A 24,284-nucleotide genomic window follows, 5' to 3' on the forward strand; every position below is an offset into this window, starting at 1 on the left:
CAGAGTGCTGTGGCTGCCGGTGCAACCAGTGTCAGGGACATGCCGAGTGGCAGAGGAGTGAGCTGGATGATACTCATGAGTTAACGTATCGCATGGAGTGTGTCCAACTCACAGCCAATGGTATCCGTGATCTCAAAAGGGTTATGCTCTAACCTGATGGCCCAGGCAGAATTTCACACTGGCCCCAAACCCGAACTCCCCCTCAGGAGCCAGACCACAGCCTACGCCTTCGCGAAGAAGTGCCCTCCATGCCCTCACAATGGGAAGAGGGATTTCTGTATGGCCGCTGCTGCACACTCATCACTCCCTTGCCAGTCACCCAAACATGCCTTGTTGCCATTCAGCTAGAGGTCCTCAGTGTTGCCATTCAGCTACAGGTCCTCAGTGGAGGTCCCTCTATGGAAGAGTCCTCCCCTTAATATTGGGATTCTGGGGTGGAGGTTACACATAGTCCAAAATAGTTACAACATTATTTGTTTGTAACAAGTTTCAAATGCTATTCTAGCTCACCAAAAAGAGCAGAATCTGTGTTTTAGAACACAACAAATTGATTGCAGTTTACAAATGAAATAGCTGCCATCATTAGGCTATATGCAAGGCCAATGATGTGATTGGGAATCCCTCTCGGATGTTCTCAGGCAAGGGTTATTGCAGCAATTGTCCAGAAGCACTAAGTTCCCCCTGACAATTGCACTGTGCTTACAATCATCAAGAAAGGTGATTCATATAGCTAGTTTTGGGCATTTCTGCCATTGTTACACTGATAGTTAGAAATAAAAGTACTTCCAACTTCAGCGTGACTGAACACTGGACATCACAATACTCCCACTCCTGAACCTCTAAATGAATACCTGACACCCCCCTCACCTACCCCCACCCGACAGGACTGCTCTCCCCATCTCACCACAATCCAAACCACAACAATCCCATTGTCCTATGCCCTGCATGTCCACTGCCACCACCACCACCCCTGCCCTTTCCACTTACCTGCTGTTATTTTCAATAAGACCTTCAAACCCACCACCTGCTCTATGGCAGCTAGTGCTGGAAAAAAAAAGAGTTTCATCCTTCGCTCCGCTTCTTTTGGACTTCAACGCTGGAGCCCGGGAGTCATTATGCTACCAGATTCCCCAGCATCAGGAAAATTGGGAGAGACAAGCACTTGGCGCATGCGCTGAGTGGCAATCGAAATGGCTCGCCACTCCAAGGAAGCGAAGGTCCATTGTGTCAGTTTCAACATGTACACAGGTGACACCAAGCTCTAGATCAACATCTCTTCCCTCAACCCTCCACTGTCTAAATTGTCATACTGCTGATTGAACAGCCTATACTGAACGAACAAAAATGTCCCCACTTATTAAGCTTTACTCTATGGACTCTGCTACTAACCCAATTCCTTATTGTCATAATGATGGAAGAAAAAACACCAACATTACAGACAACACATTTAAACTTTAAATAAACCCTGTAGATTTTTATTTTTTAAATTGAAATTCAAGTCAAAGATAGCCGAGAGAGAGCACGCGCGCGAAAGAGAGGGAGAGCCAGAGCAAGAGCCAGAGCGAGAGCCAGACGAAAAAAAAAAAATTTTGAATCACACTATTTCGCAGACAAAGATACAGCAAAAGCACAAATGCCATCTCTGAAACTAATTGCCACTTCCAATGGAGACAATGGAAGATGAGTACCATCTCAGCAGGAATTATATCCTGTGAGTAACGTCCTCGACAGATGTGGCTTACACCTGCCAGGAATATACAAAGACTAGGATAAAAGCTAGTTGCAAAGCTTGGTCAATTGTTGGCTAGTGCTGGGTATGGCAGCATGTGGAACACAAGAGAATGGTTTGTAGGTACGCCCTCGGATTATTGAAATAAGGCAGGTCAACAAATCCACAGCAAAAAAAAAAGGGGGTATAGGGCCGCTTCTCAGCCAAAGTGCAAAACACTGGATTCTCAAAACAGACATTCAGCTGCTGAAATCAGCCTGGCCCGAATCACAATGGACATGTCGCTACATCATTTACTCCTCACGGACAAACCAAGGGCTGTTTGGTATATTTTCTTTTAAAAACTTACTTTGGATTCAATTCTTGCTTCAAATTTGTATGAATGTATGTGTTCTTTAATCCAGACATGAGCTTCTTGCCACACATGCATACCATTACTAAGTCCTGCTCACCCATGATATCTCAGGTGTTCATTGACCTAGACTGACCTCCAGTTAACCAACACCTCAACTTTAAAATTCTGGTCCCCCATGTGGACCGGAAGCAGTTCTTCAGGCTGAAGCCACACATCCAATGCACCTGTGCAAAAAGAAAACAAATGCTATGCTACAAAACTGGCATCTACCCAGCAATGTGGAAAATTGCCCAGGCGTGTCCTGTACACAAGAAACATGATGCATCCAACCCAGCCAATTACTGCCCTATCAGTCCACTCATCATCAACAAAGTGATTGAAGGAGTCACCAGTGCTCTCAAGCGACACTTACTCAGCAATAACCTGCTCACGGACACAGTTTGGGTTCCACCAGGGTTATTCGGATCCTGACCTTATTACAGCCTTGGTTCAAACATGGAGAAAAGAGAATGTAAGAGGTGAAGTTAGAGTGACTGCCCTTGACATCAAGGCAGCATTTGACGAAGTATGACATCAAGAACCCCTAGCTAAACTGGAGTCAATGGGAATCAGGGGGGAAACTCTCCACTGGTTGGAGTCATTTCTGGCGCAAAGGATAATGGTTGCGGTGATTCTTGGTCAATCATCTCCACTCCAGGACACCACTGCAGGAGTTCCTCAGGATAGTGTCCTAGGCCCAACCATCTTCAGCTGCTTCATCAATGATCTTCCTTCCATCAGAAGTGAATGTTCAGCTCCATTCGTGACTCCTCAGATAATGAAGCAGTCCATGTCCAAATGCAGCAAGACCTGGACAATATCCAGGCTTGGGCTGACATGTGGCAAGTTACAGTCGCACCACACACGTATCAGGCAATGACGATCCCCTACGAGTGAATCTAATCATTGCCCCTCGACATTCAATAGCATTACCATTGCGGAATCCCCCAAATCAACATCCTGGGCATTACCATTGATCAGAAACTGAACTGGATGAGCCATATTAATACTGTGGCTGCCAAGATAGGTCGACGGCTAAGGAATCATATGGCAAGGAATGCACCGCCTGACCCCTGCCAAAGTCTGTCCACCATGTACAAGGCGCAAGTCAGGGGTGTAACGGAATACTCGCCCCTTGCCTGGATGAGTGCAGCTCCACTCAAGAAGTACAACATTGTCCAGGACAAAACAGCACACTTGATTGCTCCTCCTTCCACAAAAATTCAAACCTTCCACCACTGCCAAAAGGTGGCAGCCGTGTGAACCATCTACAAAATGCACTGCAGTAACTCACCAAGGTTCCTTAGACAGCACCTTCCAAACCCACGACCACTACCATCTAGAAGGACAAGACCAGCAGATTTCTGGGAACCCCATCACCTGGGAGGTTCCCTTCCAAGATGCTCGCCACCCCGACTTGGAAATATATTGCCATTTCTTCACTGTTGCTGGGGCAAAATCCTGGAAACCCCTCCGTAACAGCACAGCGAGTGTACCTACACAGGACCGGAGCGTTTCAAGGCAGTAACTCACCACCACTTTCTAAAGGGCAGCTAGGGATGGGCAATAAATGTTGGCCTAACCCACATCCCATAAATGAATTGAAAGAAAATTTACAAATTGCAAATACTTGTACAGGTAGTAGTTCCAGCCTGGAAGAAACCAGACGCACAAAGGTTCATTGCCATGGTCAATTTCACAGCCACTTGTTATACAATTATTGCTCTCATTTCCAGTATGTGGTGTGTAGAAGCCTAGAAGTTGTCAAAAACACTTTCAGCACGTTACACTACTCATTAGACTTCTGCAACTGTAATCAACTATAGAAAGTGCCAACACTTGAATAATCGTAGTAATAGGTGTGGTGAATTATATACCTGGTAATTCACACCGTTGTATTACATGTATTGTGTCCTCGTGGGCTCTGTATAAGAGCCGTTGCGCGGCTCTGCCCATAGGGAGAGATGAGTTTGTACTGGGCTCCACCCTTGGCTCCGCCCATGGCTCCTCCCACTAACCGGAAGTATAAAGCTCTGCAGCCATAAGCCTGCTCTCAGTTCCTCTGGTCGCAGGCTGGCTTAGTTGTAAGACTACTAAAACCATGGTTTACTTCCAATCACGGGTCTTGTGAATTGATGGTCTCATCAATAGGCAAGTTAGTTTTGCACACTGTTTAATACCATAATCTGCCACTCTGCATGCTTCGGGCAGTTATTCATTTTGTCTTCCCCAGTGTGATATGCTTGGTTGTCATATATGGGCATTCTAGGAGCATCTATATGGCACAAAAGATACAAAAACGAGCTTGCATTTATAACGCATCTTTAACCTAGTCTGCCCGTGGAAGAAGTTTTTTTTTTTAAAAACAAAGGCATTCCAGAATGACAATGCGCTCAAAGATTGCTGACAAGTCAAGAAGACGCTTATAATAAAAGATTGGTATTTTGGGACACGGTCTTCATTTAGGATAAAATGGAGATCATGGGAATGTGACGGTTAAAGATTAAAAGAAGGTCCAGGCCATTTTGCTAGAATGTCCATTCCTAATTGGCCTGGAGAAGGCTAGGTTGGATTTCACATGCCTTGTTCAATTTTTATTTAAATCGAATCACAGCCAGAGAAAAATTTTATACTTTTAAAAACTGTCCCTTTACTTCCCGGGGGTCTAGGGTCAAAGAATAGCTAATCAGCATTCCTATCTGGATAGAAGGCTCATGCAATTCATGTTGTTATCACAGGCTTTAGAGAGGGCAAGAGAGTCTCCAGGAAACCATGGAACGATCGGGTTGCAGGCTTTCCTAGAATGTCACCGAATCACCCAAACTAGTTAGTTAGTCTGTCAGGATCTTGGAGACAGCAACTAAAGGCTGGAAGTCTTATATGGTTCACCACACAGGAATGCAGGCAAGAGCTCACGCACAGATTGAAAAGGCCAAATTAGTAAATGATTTGAAACAATTTGAACATTCACCTAGTTTGTGCTAGATGGAGAATCTGGAGGAAAAACCCTCACCTAAAGTTAGTTGGGGGTTAAATGTGTACCAGCAGGGAAAAGAAAAGAACAGAAGAAGAGGAAAACCCGCAGGTGGACTCGTTCTGGAAGATTTGAATGTCTACTTAAGGAACTATGCAAAGTAGAATTGTGAAGTGGACTTTCAGTTGTATTGGAAAGTAAATGGGGAAGTTCTGTTCTGTATTTTAAAGTACAAGTTGTGTACATAAATATTGCTGAGTCAAATGCTACTCCTGATTTGCTTGTTAGCAAAACCAGAAATCTTGTTGGGTCATCTTTTCAGCTATGAACTGGAAGTTGGAATTTCTTTTACAAAGTTATTGGTCTTTACAGGGATTGTAACCAAGGATGAGGCAGGTTGGTATACTTTTGTCACAAGTTACAAAAGGATGTCACTTGACGGAGGCAAACAATCCCAATTTGTAGATAATTCTACCTTTCACTTGCATCTTGACATGGTTAATTTTGAGTTGTGGAGAGTTACATTTTTTAAACTGGGGTATATCTCAGCAGCATGTTGAGATTTTCCCACCTGCACATTATTGTGTGCTTCTTCCAGATTTTTAGAGAAGATCTATGATCATTAACCACTGAACCACACCCAGTCTAAAAATTCATCAGAAGCCATCAATAACCACAAGAACATTTCTTGGATGTTTCTCATTTGTGCATGTGCTGTGTCCGAAAGATCACATATCTCTAAAAGAACATTGCACTGAAATCAATCTTTCCAAATTGTGTTAATTTATGTTTTCTCCATAGCTAAGTTAACACTTTGAAATTTCATCCCAAACAATACTTTTTACCCCCAGTTCAGAAATAACGCTGTCACGTTCAGCAAAAGCACGAATAAGCCAAGCAGGTGAAAAATATAAAATTTACACAATATACCCCAGTTTTAAAAATGTAACTCTCCACAACTCAAATTTAACCATGTCAAGATGCAAGTGAAAGGTAGAATTATCTACAAAATAAAGACATTATTTTCAGTGTGCCTTTGAACAGCCACCAATTTGCATGCAATGCAGTCAGAGATGAAGCTGTAATACAGTATCATTGTTTACTTAGAATAAAAAAAATCAGTGTACAACAGTTTGTTCCTTTCCCCAACATCCATGAATATCACAGTAATCCAGTTTCAAATTATCTTTCGCAATATCTAGCACATCATTTTTATATACATGTAGAGAAATATCAAACTGTGGAAGATTTGTCACAGCTTCCAGAAGCACACCATATTTTACAAAACTGAAAATAACAGTTTTCATTGGTAATAATTTCTACCTGGCAAATTGGCTTTGCCTTTCTTGCATCACTGATCTCTTTCAGCAGAAGCTGTCACAGACCCTATAAAATGTCAATCTCTATCTGCCACTTTTCTAATTTTGAATATCACTTCACAACCTCTGGTGCTTAAATTACGTCTATTTCTCCAATATTGTACTGCCCCACTATACTTTAATACAAACCATCTGCATTTGCCTTTTGGTGGCAGAGAAAAATAAATCAGTTAGTCACAAATTTCTCCAAGTTAAAGGTATTTCAGTCTCTGTGGTAATGTCCGTTTGATTTGTGCATGGAAATTGGAACAGAAATATTCAACTAATCTGCTGAAACCAATATGGTTTCTTTCCTCCAATGATGTTCTTCATGTAGCTAACAGATCTGTTCCATAATAACATCCATTAAATAGTAACTGTCCTTTGACAGCTTCAATTTATGAATTTATTTAGGATCAGTCATAACATGCAATTTTTGTGAGCAGGTTAGCCAGCTGGTACTTGGGCCCCACTATAGTAACTCCACATGTAATGATATGCCAAAAGAAAACCAGGAAACTAAAATTATGCAATAGACAGTCAACTTCATCATGGAAGATGCTGAGGAAGAGGGCAACTATCAATCCACCAAACTAAAGTTCAACAGCTGAAACTTAAATGGTCCAATCTGATGTCTTACAGTGTCATAAACTGGGAGTATGTTTCAATTGAAACTGTTTTATCACATCAGGAAGACTGCCAAGTAAAAGAAAGCACTTGTCTGACAAGCTTACAGAGGAGGATCATCTCAATATTACGGTTGCCTCCTCTGCCACCATCACGACAGAAGCAGTACATTTTTTTTACATCAAGGTGTTCTTTTTTTTTAAAAAAAGGTTGATTATAATATTGGCTAAACAACTTCCTGTTAACTGATGCAAGTTATTTTTTAAAATTAACATAATCACTGGAGAAAGCTGAAGGACCAAGGCCCAAGATGCCAGGTATCATCAAAAAGTGTACAAATGCAAAAGATAAATCAGGAAATTGAACTGGGTGACACAAATCTATGATTTATAAACACTGAAGCAGCAACAAAATTTAAAGACGACTGCTCGTTTAGATATCAATAGTTTTGAGTTTGTGAAATAGAATAAAATGAGATGTTCAATTAATCTCAATTTAGCAGCAGAGCTGGGGAACGAAGACTGTGTGACAGGGAACAAGTAATAATTGCTAAAAGCCTTCAGCAAGATAGATATGGAAAATAACTTGAACCTCAATGAACGAACAACAGTATTGGCATCAAAATGTGTGGTTACTCAAGATAGACCATAAAATACTCAAAATCAAATTACTGCAGATCCTGATATCCGAAACAAAAACAGAAAATGCTGGACTCAGCAGGTCTTACAGCATCTGTGGAGAGAAAACTGTGGAGAGAAAACTGCAGTAATATTTCGAGTCTGTATGTCAACACTGTTCAGCATTATCTGCTGTCACAAAATACTTTGTTCACTACAAACCTATATATTCTTTACTTTTTCACGCTCCATGTACTGATCTGATTATGTTCTATTACTAATAAGTTTTCTAAGATTACTATTTCTACAAAATTAGTCTGGAATATTGAGGATTTCAAGATATAGTTCTTGCATCACTAAGAACCAGAACTAACACCTGCATGAAAACAGCTCTTATTTTGCAGCATCCTTTAAAAGTATACATTCTTACAGAAGATTCACACTGATGTTACAGTACAGTATATTGCAACAAACAGTACTTTTGCACAGCATTTTCAATCACCCCTCTCTTTGCCCTCAATCCAGTCAGAGATGTTCTTAAACTTCCAAATCCATAACTTGAGGGTCTAGCCTAACACATCACACTCGTGGTTTAGACAGGCTTCACCAATCTCTCTCCAAGCATGCTATGTGACTTGAAAGTCTCCGCCAGAATTATTCTTTTCACCAACAGCCACCCACCCCCCTCCCCCAAGCTCATTTATGGTGTGTGACACACTTTATGAAAACCCATGTCTTTGCCATCCAACAAAGCTCTCGAAATCGGAACTCAAGCAGTCTACAAGACGTACTATAATGATGCATCCGCACACAGGATGGCTGAAGGCTGCAAATACCGAGACTTAAAATCGGATTATCAGGGATGGAATAGTTGCAAGAGTAACTGACGACAAAGAGACATGCTGTCAGCAAAGGAAGATCTAACCCTCAAGAAAGCTAACCAGATTGTTTGGCAGTCTGAATTCTTAGTGTAGAGGTCAGGAAACCCCAGAGTCCAGTTAGCTAAGCAACGCTGAAACACGGTAACTCGGCCAAGGCAAGCATTACTAACTGAGCAGCACTGTGAAGAAGAGCACCCCCCACATGAGATCAATTATGCTGCAATTTCAGTCCAAGGCTTTCAAAACCTGAAGGATTCAGGAGGGAGGTCGGGACTGCACACCTAGAGGAAGGTCATAGACAAGATTTTCATATTTGCAATGCGAACATTTTGGTTACCAGCCAGCTCACTAATTTTAAATTAACACGGAGGCCAATGTTACAGTGCTGTCAGACAAAGTACCATGGTTGAGATCTCGGGCTACGAACAACAGACACACAGAGTCCGAAGGAATCAGACTTCCAGTCATAAGTGTGATTCCTGAACTACTAAGGTATTTTTTTTTTTATAAATTTAGATTAGCCAATTATTTTTTTCCAATTAAGGGGCAATTTAGCGTGGCCAATCCACCTACTTTGCACATTTTTGGGTTGTGGGGGCGAAACCCACACAGACACGGGGAGAACGTGCAAACTCCACACGGACAGTGACCCAGAGCCGGGATCGAACCTGGGACCTCAGCACCGTGAGGCGGTTGTGCTAACCACTAGGCCACCGTGCTGCCCCCTGAACTACTAAGGTATGATGGCAAACAAATCTTCAAGCTAATGTATGTCAAGATGACTCCAGTGGAAAATAGACAAGAGAGCAGCTAAAAGAGCCTCAACCTCCAGCTCAGACATCCTTTGAAGAGGTCAATAATGAGCAAAAACTGCAACTCCTAACCAGAACAAAACACATAATATTGGAACCAAGTAGTAGGTGCGATTGGCCGACAGCCTAACACAAAGGGGAGTTTAATAAAAACCATCCTCATAACAGGAATGACCATCTTCCATCAGAGGACATTGCAGCAATCCACACGACAAAGGTAGAAGAGAGGAAAAGAATGATATGGGAATAAGCACAATGTTTGTCCACCATGCGATGGAATAACAACTAATCGCCATATCTGATGGATCAACAAAGAGTGATTCAATGCCAAGGAATGGAACCCCGAAATCAACATGCAGCAACAGAGCCCCACCAACAATGCAAACATGATATGGAAGAGTTAAGGCCTCTAGGCTGCCTGAATCTATGAAGTCAGAGACTTGGGAAGAGAATGAGGTTAGTAATAACAATGTACCCACAGTGGGAAAATTATAATAACATGAGACTTGGGGGAAAAGTACAAGGGTCTTGAACATAAAAAGCTAATGTGGGACAGAGTACTGCCCATACATTGAGTCAAAAGATTTGTGACCTGCACCCAAGGGTCAATCTACTATTGGACAGAGCCATGTGGACAGGCTTGATAACAGCTCCTAGCTTGAACCCTTTACCATGTGTATGCATGTGGTTCTTATACATAATAATAGTTAACCTACTCAAGACTACAAAGATTTTATTAAGACCTACCAAAAAGAGAAGGTGGAGGATGTGTATGAGCAATGTGGGAGGGTCTACGTACATATGTTTTGGTCCTTCCCGAAGCTGGAAAGGTTTTGGAGGGCGGTTTCGCATATTGGTGAAGCCCGATCCCCTGGAAGCCATATTCGGGATGTCAGACTGGCACCTCTTTGTGGGCAGGGAGGCCCATTGGGGTTTTTAGCCCTGCAGAAGGGGAAATTTGCTCCAAGGGAGGGAGGGGGAGAGCAGTAATAGTTTCTCCAAATATATGGGGTTTATTTTGCATTTTGGATTGGTTACCATAGAGTGTTGAGGGAGGGAGGGGGAAGTAAAGGTGGGTGGGGATTTAATGTGTTGGATGGGTTATTACGGTTTGGAAAAGTTTGGAATAAAACCTACTGAATGGTATATCCCACACCCTACAATTTCTTCCGCTGCCAGCTTGTCACAAGTTTAAAAAAACTCCCTCCATAATTCCAAATAAATTATCCTTCCTTGAGCAAGCTTTATAAAAAAGGACCCCAAAAGATTTGGACATTAAAAATAAAGGCTCTCCGTGCTACATTTTAGATCTATGCATTCATAACTTTGTCTTTTGCAAGTCCTTGCCCACAAATCTGAACCAGCAGAGAAACAGTGGCTGAAGTATCATCCTTGGGGGAGTCTCTCTATCATCAGCTTGGTTGATCTGTCTCATCAAAACTTTGACCTCACATGGTTACACTCAGCAGAATGATGGAATTGCCATTGCAATTTAAAAAGTTCATTTCATTCCATTGAGGAAGATATAAAAATAAAACAGTCATTTCATGGATTTTATGGTATGGCTTCAAAGAGTTCCATGTAACAATTTACAAATAAAAAAAATCCCTGTACCTCACCTCAAAACATCAGTTCACAATTAGAATACTCAACATCAAAAAAATTTTCCCCCCAAAGGTTAATTCTCTACCAAAGTCAGCAATTACTGTAGGGATGAATATTTGACATTGGAACAATTATATGGTTGAATTATGATTACTACAAAGAATATCCTATTCTGGTACACAAGTGACTACTCTGGTGTTGAAAGAATATGGTTTCTAGATCTTTTGAGGCAGAATTCTGCATTTCTCACAATACTGTCAAATATATTGTTGTGTTCATGACATTGAAGGAAAGGTTTCATGATTTCACAAGTGACATTTCCAGTGAAGCTGCATATAGATTGCAAATTTAAAAACATACATAATTGTGCTTTCCAAGTATTTTTAACTATTGCAGCAATTTCTCATGGCTGTGCCAAGTTAGACAGTGACTAGCTGAGCCATACAGAATAGAAAGGGCTCAAATTTGGTCACTGGTCCACATGATTAGTGGATTCAATCCAGAGTAATAATTGGGATGTTATGAATCCCCTTGGGCTGGTGAAGGAGAAAAAAATCTCATCACTGTCAACAGTTCCTTGCTAAGGTAGGCTTGTACAATAAATGTCAGGCAGGGAGAAAAAGGCTAGAATCCATCTAGGACTCTGTTGTCTTATGCAAAACAATTCAGATACTCCCTTCCCAACAGCAGCCATGCAATTGTCTTTACAGTGGAGAAAAATCTGGCAAGCTCCTCTTCAACCATACCAGGCAACCAAAAGTATTCCAAGAGACCACATTAACTATGACTTGAAAACTTCACCCCAGCCAGGAATTGGTCCAGCTCTTCCTTGAAGGCATAACAGTGCAAGGCCTGCTCACTGTGAAGTTAATAAGCTAACACAATTGAGCCAACAGTCAGTTTGTCTGCTGCAGCCAGCTTTGAACAATGACTGCCGTTCGCAGAAGCTGATTTCCAATAACGGTGCTGATGGCCGAAACAAGAGGGCCTCGTTTAACAAGTTGAAACCAGTATCATATGAGCGAGACTTGGGTTAGCAGAATTCCTTTCATGATGCAGTCTTTGGACGCATGGAGAAATCTTTTTGCACAGTCAGAGTGGTTAGAATCTGCAATGCACTGCCCGAGTGTGTGCTGCAGGCAGTTTCAAGCCTGCCTTTCAAAAGACAATGGGATAATTATCTGAAGGGGGGAAAAAAATCAGGGCTACAGGGAAAAGGCAGGGCAAGTGGCACCAGGTGAATTGGTTGCTGCTGCTGCAGCATTCTCATTGGCAAGACATGGCAAGACATGCAAGTGTTTTCAAAAGCTTGTTCCGCAGCCGCCGCCTGTGACAATGACGTATGTGTGGGTAGGGACCACCCTCCCCCATCTGATTGGTAGCATACTGCTATAACTGTCATGCAGTCTGACTGAAAAAGGGGAAAAGAGGCAAATTCTGTCAATATGAATCTCCTGTTCAGATGTGAAATGCCAGAGGACAGGAACAATATGCCAAGAGTGAACGTGTCAGTGCTTACATCGAAAAGTCTTTGAATGCTGTCAGCCGACTTTACAAGAGGGAAGGCATATGGCACTTGGGCAATTCAAGAGCAGCGCCAGCATCACTTCTTGGCCTTTTAGCTCATCCCTAGTAAATTGAAAATGTACAGTTATTCATTTGAAATGTACTGTAATGTTTATATTTAGAGATTTTATGAATAAAGTATATTTTTTGAAAAAAAAAATCTGTTCTTATCAGTAAGATGAGCATGGGATCAGGTGTAATGCCTGGATCTGGTATGTCTCTCTGTGGAACCATGAATTAGATTCAATTTGAATTGGAATTGGTTTTTGGAGCAGAAAAGAAGCTGGATTAGAGGTTTGCCCCTGTCCACACTGAGCTCTGGCTTTGTAATGCAGGAAAATATTTTATTAAAAATCGGTTCGGTTTAATATCTGATATGTTCAATATCTGATACATTCCTTCCTTATCTGGGGACGATATATTAAATTGATTTTTGGAGCAGGGAGATGGAATAAGGGCTTGCTCCATCCACTCCACACGTCCACCTGGTAGTATTGCAGTATTTCCAGGAACGGTGCACACCCCTTTATGGGGAATTTCAAAGTCAAAAACAGCTCGAGCACACATACAACTTTATACCAGTGTTTTTCAAACTTTTTTTCCAGGGACCCATTTTTACCAACCGGCCAACCTTTGCGACCTTGCTTGTTGCTTATAAAAATGGAGAAATAGTTTTGGGTCCCTTTGGCCCCCCGAAATTGGGAAAAAAAGGCTGCAACCACATAAAAAAGATGTGGCCGCACTGCGCATGTGTGCCCGATCATCGGTGCGCACGCACAGTGCGGCCAATTTTTTTATATCTGTTCCTGGCAATTTTGAAGGTCGCTCGTGGCCGGCATTATTAACGGCCGGCTGCTGCGCGTGGATTTGCACGCTCGGGAGCGACGGACGGCTCCGCGATCCTCCCAACACCACCCGCAGGTCGCACCCATGAGTTTGACAATGCCTGCTTTATACCCTTTTCTTTTCATCCTCTACTCAATCACAGAACAAAATTACTGCCCATTCTCCACATCCCACACACAATGTGATGTGTTGGGTGCTTTGGATCCGTGAAACACATACAGGCCACAAACACTTAAAATAGTACAACGCTATTTTATTAAACTATAAACTGCTGAACTTACTATTACTGTGGGTTACACGATATTAGATTAACTAAAGACCTGTGCCTGTCCTAACCAGTGGAATCACTCAGCACGTGGTGAGAATCTGTGCTGTAAACTATAAACTCTTGTGCTTCTGAAAGGCTGCATCCCGAATGAGTGGGAAAAGTGATGCCCTCTGTCTTTATAATGAGTGTGCTCTAACTGGTGATTGGCTGCGGTGTTTATGCATGTTGATTGGTCCTATTGTATGTCCATCAGTGTGTATGTCTGCACCATGATATACTGGTGTATATTATGACACAATGCACCTCACAAATTCTTCCGGCGCCCACCACATACAAAAGTCTAATAACACTCACCAACATCTTCTTCATTCCTCCCCCCCCCCGCTCTTCCACACTCCTAAAGCACCCTTCAACGCATGTATGTACGTTCCTCCAACCGGAAACCATCGCTTAATCGCTACATTGGCTCCATACTCTTCTTATGAGGCGCTCAAGTCACACCACCCTGACTTATACAAGAAATCCAGCTACCACCTCCACAAAGCCATATGGCATGCCAAGAGACAACATCACACCAAGCTACAGTCACAGACTCGCATTACAGACTCTCAGCGATTGTTTCAAGACCTAAATAACATAACGGCCTATAAAGCAAAGCTGAGCAGCATCTCCAGCAGCAGCGCAACCCTCCCAGATTCTTAACCTGGCCGGTTTGAGCAAGAAACCGTCAATGCACTGTCGACTGCCCCAGCAACCCCGGACACCATACCCACCGTCACAACTTCCAAAGTCAGATCGCCCTTCCTGAAAGTGAACCCTCGGAAGGTGACAGGTCCGGACGGGATACTTGGTTGTGCACTCAGAGCCTGCGCGGACCAACTGGCAGACTTGTTTGCGGAAATCTTGAACCTCTCCCTACTCAGTTACGAGGTCCCCACCTGCTTCAAGAAGACCATCATCATACTGGTGCCAAAGAGTAACCAGGCAATGTGCCTCAGTGACTACATCCAGTGGCCATGGCATTGATCGTAATGAAGTGCTTCGAGGTTGGTCATGAGGCACATCAACTCCTTACTCCCAGGATGCCTAGATCAACTGCAATTCACATACCGCCGCAACCGGTCCACAGCAGATGACATCTCCCTGGCTCTATACGCATCCCTGGAACATCTCGACAACAAGGACTCCTACTACATCAGACTCCTATTTATTGACTCCAGCTCCTTCTTCAATACCATAACCCCAGCCAAAACTCATATCAAAGCTCCAAAACCTCAGACTTGGCTCCTCACTCTGCAACTGGATCCTCGACTTTGACCCATAGACCACAATCAGCAAGAATAAACAACAACATCTCCTCCAAAATAGTTGTCAATACCAGGGCCCCGCAAGGCTGCATACTTAGCCCCCCCATCTATACTCCCCATCCACACACACGACTGTGGAAAAATTTGGCTCCAACTCCATCTCAAGTTTGCTGACGACACAGCCGTAGTGGGTCGGATTGCGAACAACGATGAAGAGAACCTAGTGGAGTAGGGCAACATGATAGCACAGTGGTTAGCACAGTTGTTTCACTGCTCCAGGGTCCCAGTTGCGATTCACGGCTTGGGTCACTGCCTGTGTGGAGTTCGCACGTTCTCCCAGTGTCTGCGTGGGTTTCCTCCGGGTGCTTTTTCTCCCCCAGTCCAAAGATGTGCAGGATATAATTAATTAACCCCAAATAATTAACCAATGAGAGTAGAGATTTGTAATAGAGGCCAGCAACTTCTTAATGTATTCAATGTCATCCCAATTTGGTGTATACGCGTTGACCAAAACTACCAGCATGCCTGCCAATAATAAAGTACTGCTCTCCTGTTAAAATGCTGACCGCAGAATCACCCATCTCTCTTCACCCCCACCGACCCCCGCAACATAGAACATAGAACGATACAGTGAAGTACAGGCCCTTTGGCCCTCGAAGTTGCACCGACATGGAAAAAAACTAAAGGCCATCTAACCTACACTATGCCATTATCATCCATATGCTTATCCAATAAACTTTTAAATGCCCTCAATGTTGGCGAGTTCACTACTGTTGCAGGTAGGGCATTCCACGGCCTCACCACTCTTTGCGTAAAAAACCCACCTCTGACCTATATCTATTACCCCTCAATTTAAGGCTATGTCCCCTCGTGCTAGCCACCTCCATCCGCGGGAGAAGGCTCTCGCTGTCCACCCTATCTAACCCTCTGATCATTTTGTATGCCTCTATTAAGTCACCTCTTAACCTTCTTCTCTCTAACGAAAACAACCTCAAGTCCATCAGCCTTTCCTCATAAGATTTTCCCTCCATACCAGGCAACATCCTGGTAAATCTCCTCTGCACCCGTTCCAAAGCTTCCACGTCCTTCCTATAATGAGGCGACCAGAACTGTACGCAATACTCCAAATGCGGCCGTACTAGAGTTTTGTACAACTGCAACATGACCTCATGGCTCCGGAACTCAATCCCTCTACCAATAAAGGCCAACACACCATAGGCCTTCTTCACAACCCTATCGACCTGGGTGGCAACTTTCAGGGATTTATGTACATGGACACCGAGATCCCTCTGCTCATCCACACTACCAAGAATTTTACCATTAGCCAAATATTCCGCATTCCTGTTATTCTTTCCAAAGTGAATCACCTCACACTTCTCCACATTAAACTCCATTTGCCACCTCTCAGCCCAGCTCTGCAGCTTATCTATGTCCCTCTGTAACCTGCAACATCCTTCCGCACTGTCTACAACTCCACCGACTTTAGTGTCGTCTGCAAATTTACTCACCCATCCTTCTGCGCCCTCCTCTAGGTCATTTATAAAAATGACAAACAGCAACAGCCCCAGAACAGATCCTTGAGTTACGCCACTCGTAACTGAACATTTCCCATCAACTACCACTCTCTGTCTTCTTTCAACTAGCCAGCTCCAGGCCCATCCAAGATTGCCATCATCAGCCCCATCAAGCCAGTTCAAAAATAAAGGAACCGTCAGTCAGCTAACTACCCCTCCCTCCCACCTCTCCCCCAGACAAACAGCCCCTCAAGAACCTCACCACACAAAACAAAAAACCTAAGCTTGTTTTCTTGAAGAACAAGAGAACCCCCCTCCCCTCCCGCCCCAGGGAACCAGTTACAGCCATTCCCCCCAACCCCCCATCCCCACTCCCATTAACTAGCTATACTGCTTGCAGGTGGCCCCCACCCAGAATAAACATCAATGTCTTCCAAACATAGAACAATCATCCTGCCCTACACCAGCCCAACTTTAATACCAAAGATTAGAAAGGACAGAAAAAGAACCACACCCACATCCCCTCACCCAAACCAATTCCAACAACTCCAAATACAACCCCTATAACATCTTGCTCTCTCCAACTTAGCACAGCTAGGGATGGGCTACAAATGCTGGCCTTGTTCTGTAAATGATTTTCTTTTTAAAAAGTAGATTGAGAAAGGGGGTAAAAAGCAATAGTGGATTTGGGATTTATAAATCAAGCCATAAGAGTCAAAAAGCAAGTAAATTATGGTAAACATTGATTCGACCTCAACTAGAGTACTGTGTCCAGTTTCGGGCACCACACTGTAAGAAAGTTTAGAAGGCTTCAGGGAGGGTGCAGAAAAGAGATACAAGAATAGTTGCAGGAATGACACACTTAGAATCATAGAATTTACAGTGCAGAAGGAAGCCATTCAGCCCATCAAGTCTGCACCAGCCCCTAGAAAGAGCACCCCACTCAGGCCCATGCCTCCACCCTATCTATCCCCATAACTCACTAACGCCACCTAACCTTTTGGACATGAAGGGAAAATTTATCATGGCCAATCTACCTTATCTGCACATATTTGGACTGTGGGAGGAAACCACAGCACCCAGAGGAACTCAAGCAGATACAGACAAAGTGCAAATTCTACTGCGCCACCCCCTTCAGTGGTTAGATTGGAGAAATTGGGGTTATTCACCTTAGGGAAGAGCAGATTTGACAAAGGTGTTCAAAATAGCGAGAAGTCTGTTCAGAGTACATTAGGTGAAAGGATCACGAACCAGAGGAAACTGGCGCAAGTTAAACAGCAAATGAACCAAAAGGTGACAGGAAGAGAAAATTGTTTATGCAACAAGGTTTTAGAATCTGTCCGTTGTCAGGGTGTTGTGGAGGCAAATTCAATCATGGCTTTCAAAAGGAAATTGCACAGCCATCTGAAGAGAGAATACTGGCAGCGTTATGTGGAATGGGAAGAAGACATAGTTGAGTTGCTCTTGCAAAAGTCACCACAGACTCGACAGGCTAATTATCCTTTCTTCTGTGGTTGTGACTATTGTATGGATTTCCAAAGTTACCATGATGTCGAGGGAATGAAGTACTCGAAGTCTGACCAATGAAAAATGGTACATTGCATTTCATATTTTAGTCTTGTGAATGCAGCACTATATCATACCCATTTTAGTTACAAATGCACAGCTGTGATTAAGATCTGTTTTTAAATCCCTAAATTTTTTTTTTGGTTACTAAGTATCATCAGTGATTACACTTCAAAAACTGTATTCGATTGGCTCCAATTACTGTGTTGCCCTGACATTGTGATGGGTGTTGCATCAATGCTAGTTTTTTTGTTTAATTCCTTCCTCCCTCCCACCTGCTGTCCAGTAACAAAAGCAATGAAGTGTTGGTGGTGGGATATTTGGAGATAGGACAATATCACAGACGTGCTCCATGTAGTTTTTATATACATAACATTGATCCTGCTCACACATCGTATTTAATTTCGGCAAGCTCAGAAGTATTTGCCAAACATGTCTTTTACTCCATCACATCTTCAGGTTCTGCTTGCAGAAATATATTCTCTTCCACCACCATTGTCCTTACACCAACATTGATCTTTTCATCATTGGCAAACTTGACGATCATGGGCGGCACAGTAGTTAGGCCTGCTACCTCACAGCACGGAGGACCAGAGTTCGATCCCGGGTCTGTCCGTGTGGAGTTTGCACATTCTCCCTGCATCTGTGTGGGCCTCACCCCCACAACCCAAAGATATGCAGGGTAGATGGATTGGCCACACTAAATTGCCCCATAATTGGAAAAACAATTAAAAAACTTAATGATAATTCCCTGTATTCCGAGGGGCCTAATAAAAATGGTACAAAACAATGGCCCCAACACCACTAACAACTGGTCTCAAAGTAGATTCAGTCACTGATATATTACACTATGCCTACAAGCATGAAGCCAATTCTCAAATCCCCTTTAGCAACTTTCCAAGTTACATCATATTTTATGCAAGAGCAGCAGGGAAAGGTTGCCTGAAAGTCCTTGTGGACTAAACTACCAGGTTACCCCTTCACAATATTAGTGATTTCTTCACCCCATCACAATATTAGCAATTTCTTCAAAGGTTTGATCAAATTAGCAAGGCCTACCTTCTTCAAAAGCAAAGGTGTCTCAAATGGCTCCTTCTCTGTTTAGATCCAATAGAAAGCATCTCTTATGATAGCGTTGAACCTCTTGGACTAAGCTTTGTTAATCAATGTGTCAGCGATTGTTTAGTAATTTCTGAACTGCAAGGTTCCAGGTTCAAGTGCCACTGCAGGGTTTGAGCAGAAACGTCAACAGATAACGGAGGAAGAACTGCACTGTCAAAGGTGTCATCTTTCAAATTGAGACATTCACCTGAGGCTCCATCTGCTTGCTCAGTGGACATAAAAGATGTCATGACACATTTCAAGAAGCAGATAAGTTATCCCCAATATTTGCCCTTCATACTACACCACAAGGACAAAGTACCAGCTAATTTTCACACTGCTTCCTGTTGCTGTGTGCAAATTGGCAGCTGTGTTTCCTAGATTATAACAGTGATTACAGTTCAGAAGTATTTAATTGGCTGTAAAGCACTTCCAAGACCTCCAGTGGTCTTGAAAAGCACTATATAAATGCAGTCATTTTCCCCACCCTCCCTAGTCACAGTCGACACTCACTGTACTTACAAATGTATAATGCCAATTTATGCAAGGGCCTGAAATGTCACTCTTACAGCACAGTTTCATGTTCATCAGGTCAACACCTTCAGAACCAGAGAAATGAGAACATTTGAAAACAGATATTTTAATTGGAGAATATACAATTGATTAGCAACATTGTGTACCATGATGGAACTAGGCATCTCATAAAGCAGAAAGGACCCTAATCAGATTTAATTTTATACTAAACAGATTATCTGTGGATACTTGACCAATTTTAATACTGTTTAGTTGATCAAGCCTCCCAATGCCCCTACAGAGGCTGATATATTTAGTGACTAGCAAACATTAAATATGCTAGCTAAAACTGAAACTTTCATTTGTTAATCAAGCAGACATATATGGATCATTGGTGTTCCTCAGCTGCAAATAAACAATATTTTCCAATCAACTATTTATCAACCAAAATACAGTCTCAGAAACAAAAAACCTTCCAAAACACTAGTTTACACCAGACTTGACTAACATCCCACCTGTAAATATTCTCCAAACCCTGTATGCATCATGTTGGTCTGCACATGCCCTTCAAAGTCCCTGCAGTGCCTTTATATCCAATATGTCAGCTTAACACCACACCCACAACTTACTTGCACCACCTACACATCCTCTTCACATTTTCCAGATCTTGACAAGCTGCCTCAAATCTGCACTTCTTCTGGAACAACAAATCGCCCCAACTAGCACGTTTGTGATCACCCCACATTTTTTCACAAGTATCCACAATTGCATCTTCCCAACGGATATCCTCTTGAGCTCGCACTTTGACTTATGCCCAATTTAAAAGTGCTGCACCCTCGCATCACTTGGTTTTTGTCTCGTTTGCACCCCGATCCTGTTTAAGCTTGCAACATGCAGGTGGGACCTGTCACCACCACGTTTGGCACTTGCATGGATGGGCACATCCAACATGCATGTGCACACCCCACACGCACCATTCACATCCTCCCTTGCCCCATACACAACAATCTTGGCACACACGCTACCCACCACCACACGTGCAATCTGTGCAAAGTCCCAACAAGGACAAAAACGGCGAGAGGGAAACGATAGATTCACTCCTGCCGATTATACCTGGGATTAAAGAAATGCAACTGCTTGACCGAAACAAAAAGGTATATTTTTAAATCAAAACAGGGGGGGGGGGGGGGCGTCGGAGCTTGATTTCGGTCCACCTCGTCTCGCAAGTTTGCGTCCCAAGCATACAACCAAAACAAAAAATCTGTGTTCTTTTTTAATATGGAATTGATTTTGAGGCGAGGGAGTGGGACTGATCCTGCCGGCTGCACCTGTCGCCCTGCACTCTTTCCTCAGCGGGCAGAAACTTTGGCTGTGGTGAGAATTCTCACTCGCTGACAGGACTCACCGTAAACTCGGAGCCAACCCTGGTACAAACTGGCAGCGAAGTAGAGGAGCGAGTCTACCTCGATGATCGGCTCCATGGGATCGCGCCGAGCGGCTTCGACTAACGGTCCTCACGCTCCACACCCAAACACCAGGAGATCGCCTCGCCGTCTCTTCCTTTTCCTTTCGGAAATCAATTTTCTCTTTTTTTTCCCCTTACCCGGGTGAATAAAAACCCAACTTTTTAAACGGTCTATGTCCACCTCAACACTCCCAACCCGACGCCAGGTCAAAGTCGGCGCCTTTTATTCATCTGGATCACCTGTCCTCGAGCGAGGGTGAGTGGAAGGGAGGGGGGACGGGCTGGCACACGCACCTCCCACCTTCCCTCCCCCCCCCCAGGGCGATCCGATTGGAGGAGGCCGGATGATTGACGGCGGGACCGACCGTTCACGGGCGAGGCCTGGCTTTGATCGACGGCCGCCCTGTCCAAGCAGGTGCCAGTCTCGGTCTGATTGACAGCTCCGCGCGCTCACCGTCTGTATCAACGCGGCGGCGGGAGGTCTTCCAATCCGAACAGTGGTGGCGCGGGGGCGGGACAGGGAGGGAGGGAGGGGAATCAGAGGAGGCAACTTCGCAACTTAGGGGTTGGCAACATTGGTGCATTTGACACTGATGCGGGTTAAATAGCGTTTTTAAATTTACCAGGGAACCGCTGCAGGCTGCAACCCGTTGGCTTTCTGAAACAGAAAAGCAAATCCTTTGAATGCTGGAGATCTGAAATAGAACAGAACATTTTTGGGAATGTTTAGGTGACCAGGTAACATCTGTAGAGAACGGTGTGGACTGGTTTTAACTCGGCGAAAGTGAGTTATCATAGAATCCCTATACTGCAGAAGGGGGCCATTCGGCCCATCGAGTCTGCGCCCAGCCTCTGAAAGAGTACTTCATCCAAACTCACTCCCCCTCCCATGAACCCCTTAATCTAACCTACACATCTTTTTGGACCTTAGGGGCAATTTAGCTCAGCCAAGCCACCTAACCTGCACATCTTTGGACTGTGGGAGGAAACCCATGCAGACACAGGGAGAATGTGCAAACTCCACACAGACAGCGACCCAAGGCCAGAATTGAACACCATTAAATTCTCAATGCAGTGCTATTAAAGGAGAAATAGATTGTGTTGTTCCTTGCGTCTTAATAAAGCTCGTAGCCTTAAAGTTGAAGTAGATGCTTTATTGTAAGTTTGTTCTCTCTTCAGTGCTTAACTTAAAGTTACATCGATGCTGCTTGTCTATGTCTTGCTACCAGTTCCTGTTCTGTGAAGTGTGTCCTGACTTCCTGTCCGTCTGTATTTATATCTCTCCCGTGCTTTCTTTACATATCTCCCTTTTTTCTTTACATATTTTCTGTACATTGTTAAAGAAAATTGTACAAAACAGTTAGATTACTTATGATATGTGTATCTATACAAGTGATGATGATATTGGATATTTTACAAAGCCAATTAATATTTATGAGTCCAATCTTAATAAAAACATTAATGAGTCCAAACTTGACGAATTTGTTCATTGAGTTTTTTCTTTTTCGTTGTTGACGTGGTGATATTGATATTGCAACTCCGTTGTGAATGTTGTCGGTGTTCTTGTTTTTTTTAAGTAACCAATACGTCATCCCGAGGTGTTTGAATGGTCGAACCACTGATGTTGACTGACATGGACTTTTTTCTGTGCTTGTGGTATCGATTTAGTGTGTCATCTGCCTTGAAAGCTGGTGTGCTTGCTTGTTCTGGAGCAAATGTGAGTTTGTGAGATTCGTTGTCATCCCATGGCATGTTTGTAGTTTTGTCATTGTTTTGTAGTGTGCTGTGGCATTGTCCTTCATGTGTAGAGTTGTACCATTTTGTACAAGTCATAGTTCCATTGTTGTTGTTTCTGTCTTTGTTGTTTTCGTTGTCGTTCATGTTGCTGTTTTTGTCGTTTCTGTCATTGTTGTTTTCATTGTCGTTCTTGTTGTTATTTTTGTCGTTTCTGTCTTGGTTCTTGTCGTGCTTTTTGTTGTCTTTGTTATGCTTCTTGTTGTTTTTGTTGTTCTTCTTGTAGTTTTTGTTGTTGTGCTTGTAGTTTTTGTTGTTGTTCTTGTTTCTGCAGTGCTTCTTGCGATCTTTGTTGTTCTTATTGCGCTTCATGTTGCTTTTGTTCTTGCTGTTGTTGTTTTAGTTTCTGCTCTGCCTCTTGTGGTTTTTGTTTTTCTTGTTATGCTCAATGAGTGTCCCGTGTGGATAATTTGAGTCATTGTCACAGTTATTGGTGCGAGTGTCCTTTGAGGTATCTGTTACATTGAACGTTTCGTCTAGAGAATGGTGAGAATGATCTGTGTTGCATTGATGCTGGTGACATCAGTCATTTGTGGTGGATTTGATTCCTCTTCTTTGCTTCCTTTGTACTCCTCTTCTGGAGTCATTTGTGGTGGATTTAATTCCTCTTCTTTGCTTCCTTGGTGCTCCTCTTCTGGAGTCAAGTTCTTCACGATTTCATTTTCTTGTTGGTCTTGGTGCTCCTCTTCTGGAGTCAAAATCTTCACGATTTCTATTGACGTGGTCTCTCTGGACTCTTGGTGCTCCTCTTCTGGAGTCAAAATCTTCATGATTTCTATTGACGTGGTCTCTCTGGACTCTTGGTGCTCCTCTTCTGGAGTCAAAATCTTCACGATTTCTATTGACGTGGCCTCTCTGGACTCTTGGTGCTCCTCTTCTGGAGTCAAAATCTTCAAGATTTCAATTGACGTGGTCTCTCTGGACTCATGAGTGGCCCTACTCTGTGCGTGTACAGATGAGCTGAGATCTGTCAGTCTCGCTGTGATCCTGCATCCCCTGTATGTCGAGTGTGATCACATTGTCACTGTTTTCGCATGCAGTGGGTAGATTTACATTGTCTTCTTCTTGATTATGTGAGCTTGGTAGACTTTCATAGTCTGCTTGCGGTTGCTCAGATACGGTGGGTTGACCTTCATGGTCTTGTTCATGCATGGTGTTCGCTAGGGAGTGTTTGCTTGCTTCCATTTTGGAGTCTTTCAACGAGCTGTCTGTGGAGGCTCGCGTCACTCTCTTTGTGGAGTCTTTCATCGCTGTCTCTGTGGAGCCTGTCATCGCTCTCTCTGTGGAGTCTTTCTGTGCTCTCTGTGTGCAATCGTCTTTGTCTTGGGTATTGCTGTCATCCAATGT

At 43.3% G+C, this 24,284-nt stretch overlaps 1 protein-coding gene and 1 non-coding gene across 4 annotated transcripts in view; one reads left to right on the forward strand and one right to left on the reverse strand.

The window, feature by feature from the left end:
- The window catches only part of LOC119955411 (disabled homolog 2-interacting protein-like), a 1,014,916-nt gene extending 993,512 nt beyond the window's left edge, over positions 1-21,404 (reverse strand). For 2 of the 3 annotated variants that reach the window (XM_038781503.1, XM_038781505.1), the window contains exon 1: positions 21,084-21,404. In XM_038781503.1, the coding sequence (XP_038637431.1) occupies positions 21,084-21,159 (76 nt within the window). In that variant the 5' untranslated portion in view covers positions 21,160-21,404. The remainder of the gene's footprint in view (positions 1-21,083) is intronic. The other variant, XM_038781502.1, reaches the window with a different exon arrangement.
- Positions 12,903-13,088, forward strand: LOC119955969. Its single transcript, XR_005458560.1, has one exon. It is a non-coding gene; the product is annotated as a U2 spliceosomal RNA (small nuclear RNA).
- Positions 21,405-24,284: the final 2,880 nt, after the last annotated feature.

Source organism: Scyliorhinus canicula, chromosome 21, assembly GCF_902713615.1.
Source record: "Scyliorhinus canicula chromosome 21, sScyCan1.1, whole genome shotgun sequence".
Classification (NCBI taxonomy): Eukaryota; Metazoa; Chordata; class Chondrichthyes; order Carcharhiniformes; family Scyliorhinidae; genus Scyliorhinus; species Scyliorhinus canicula.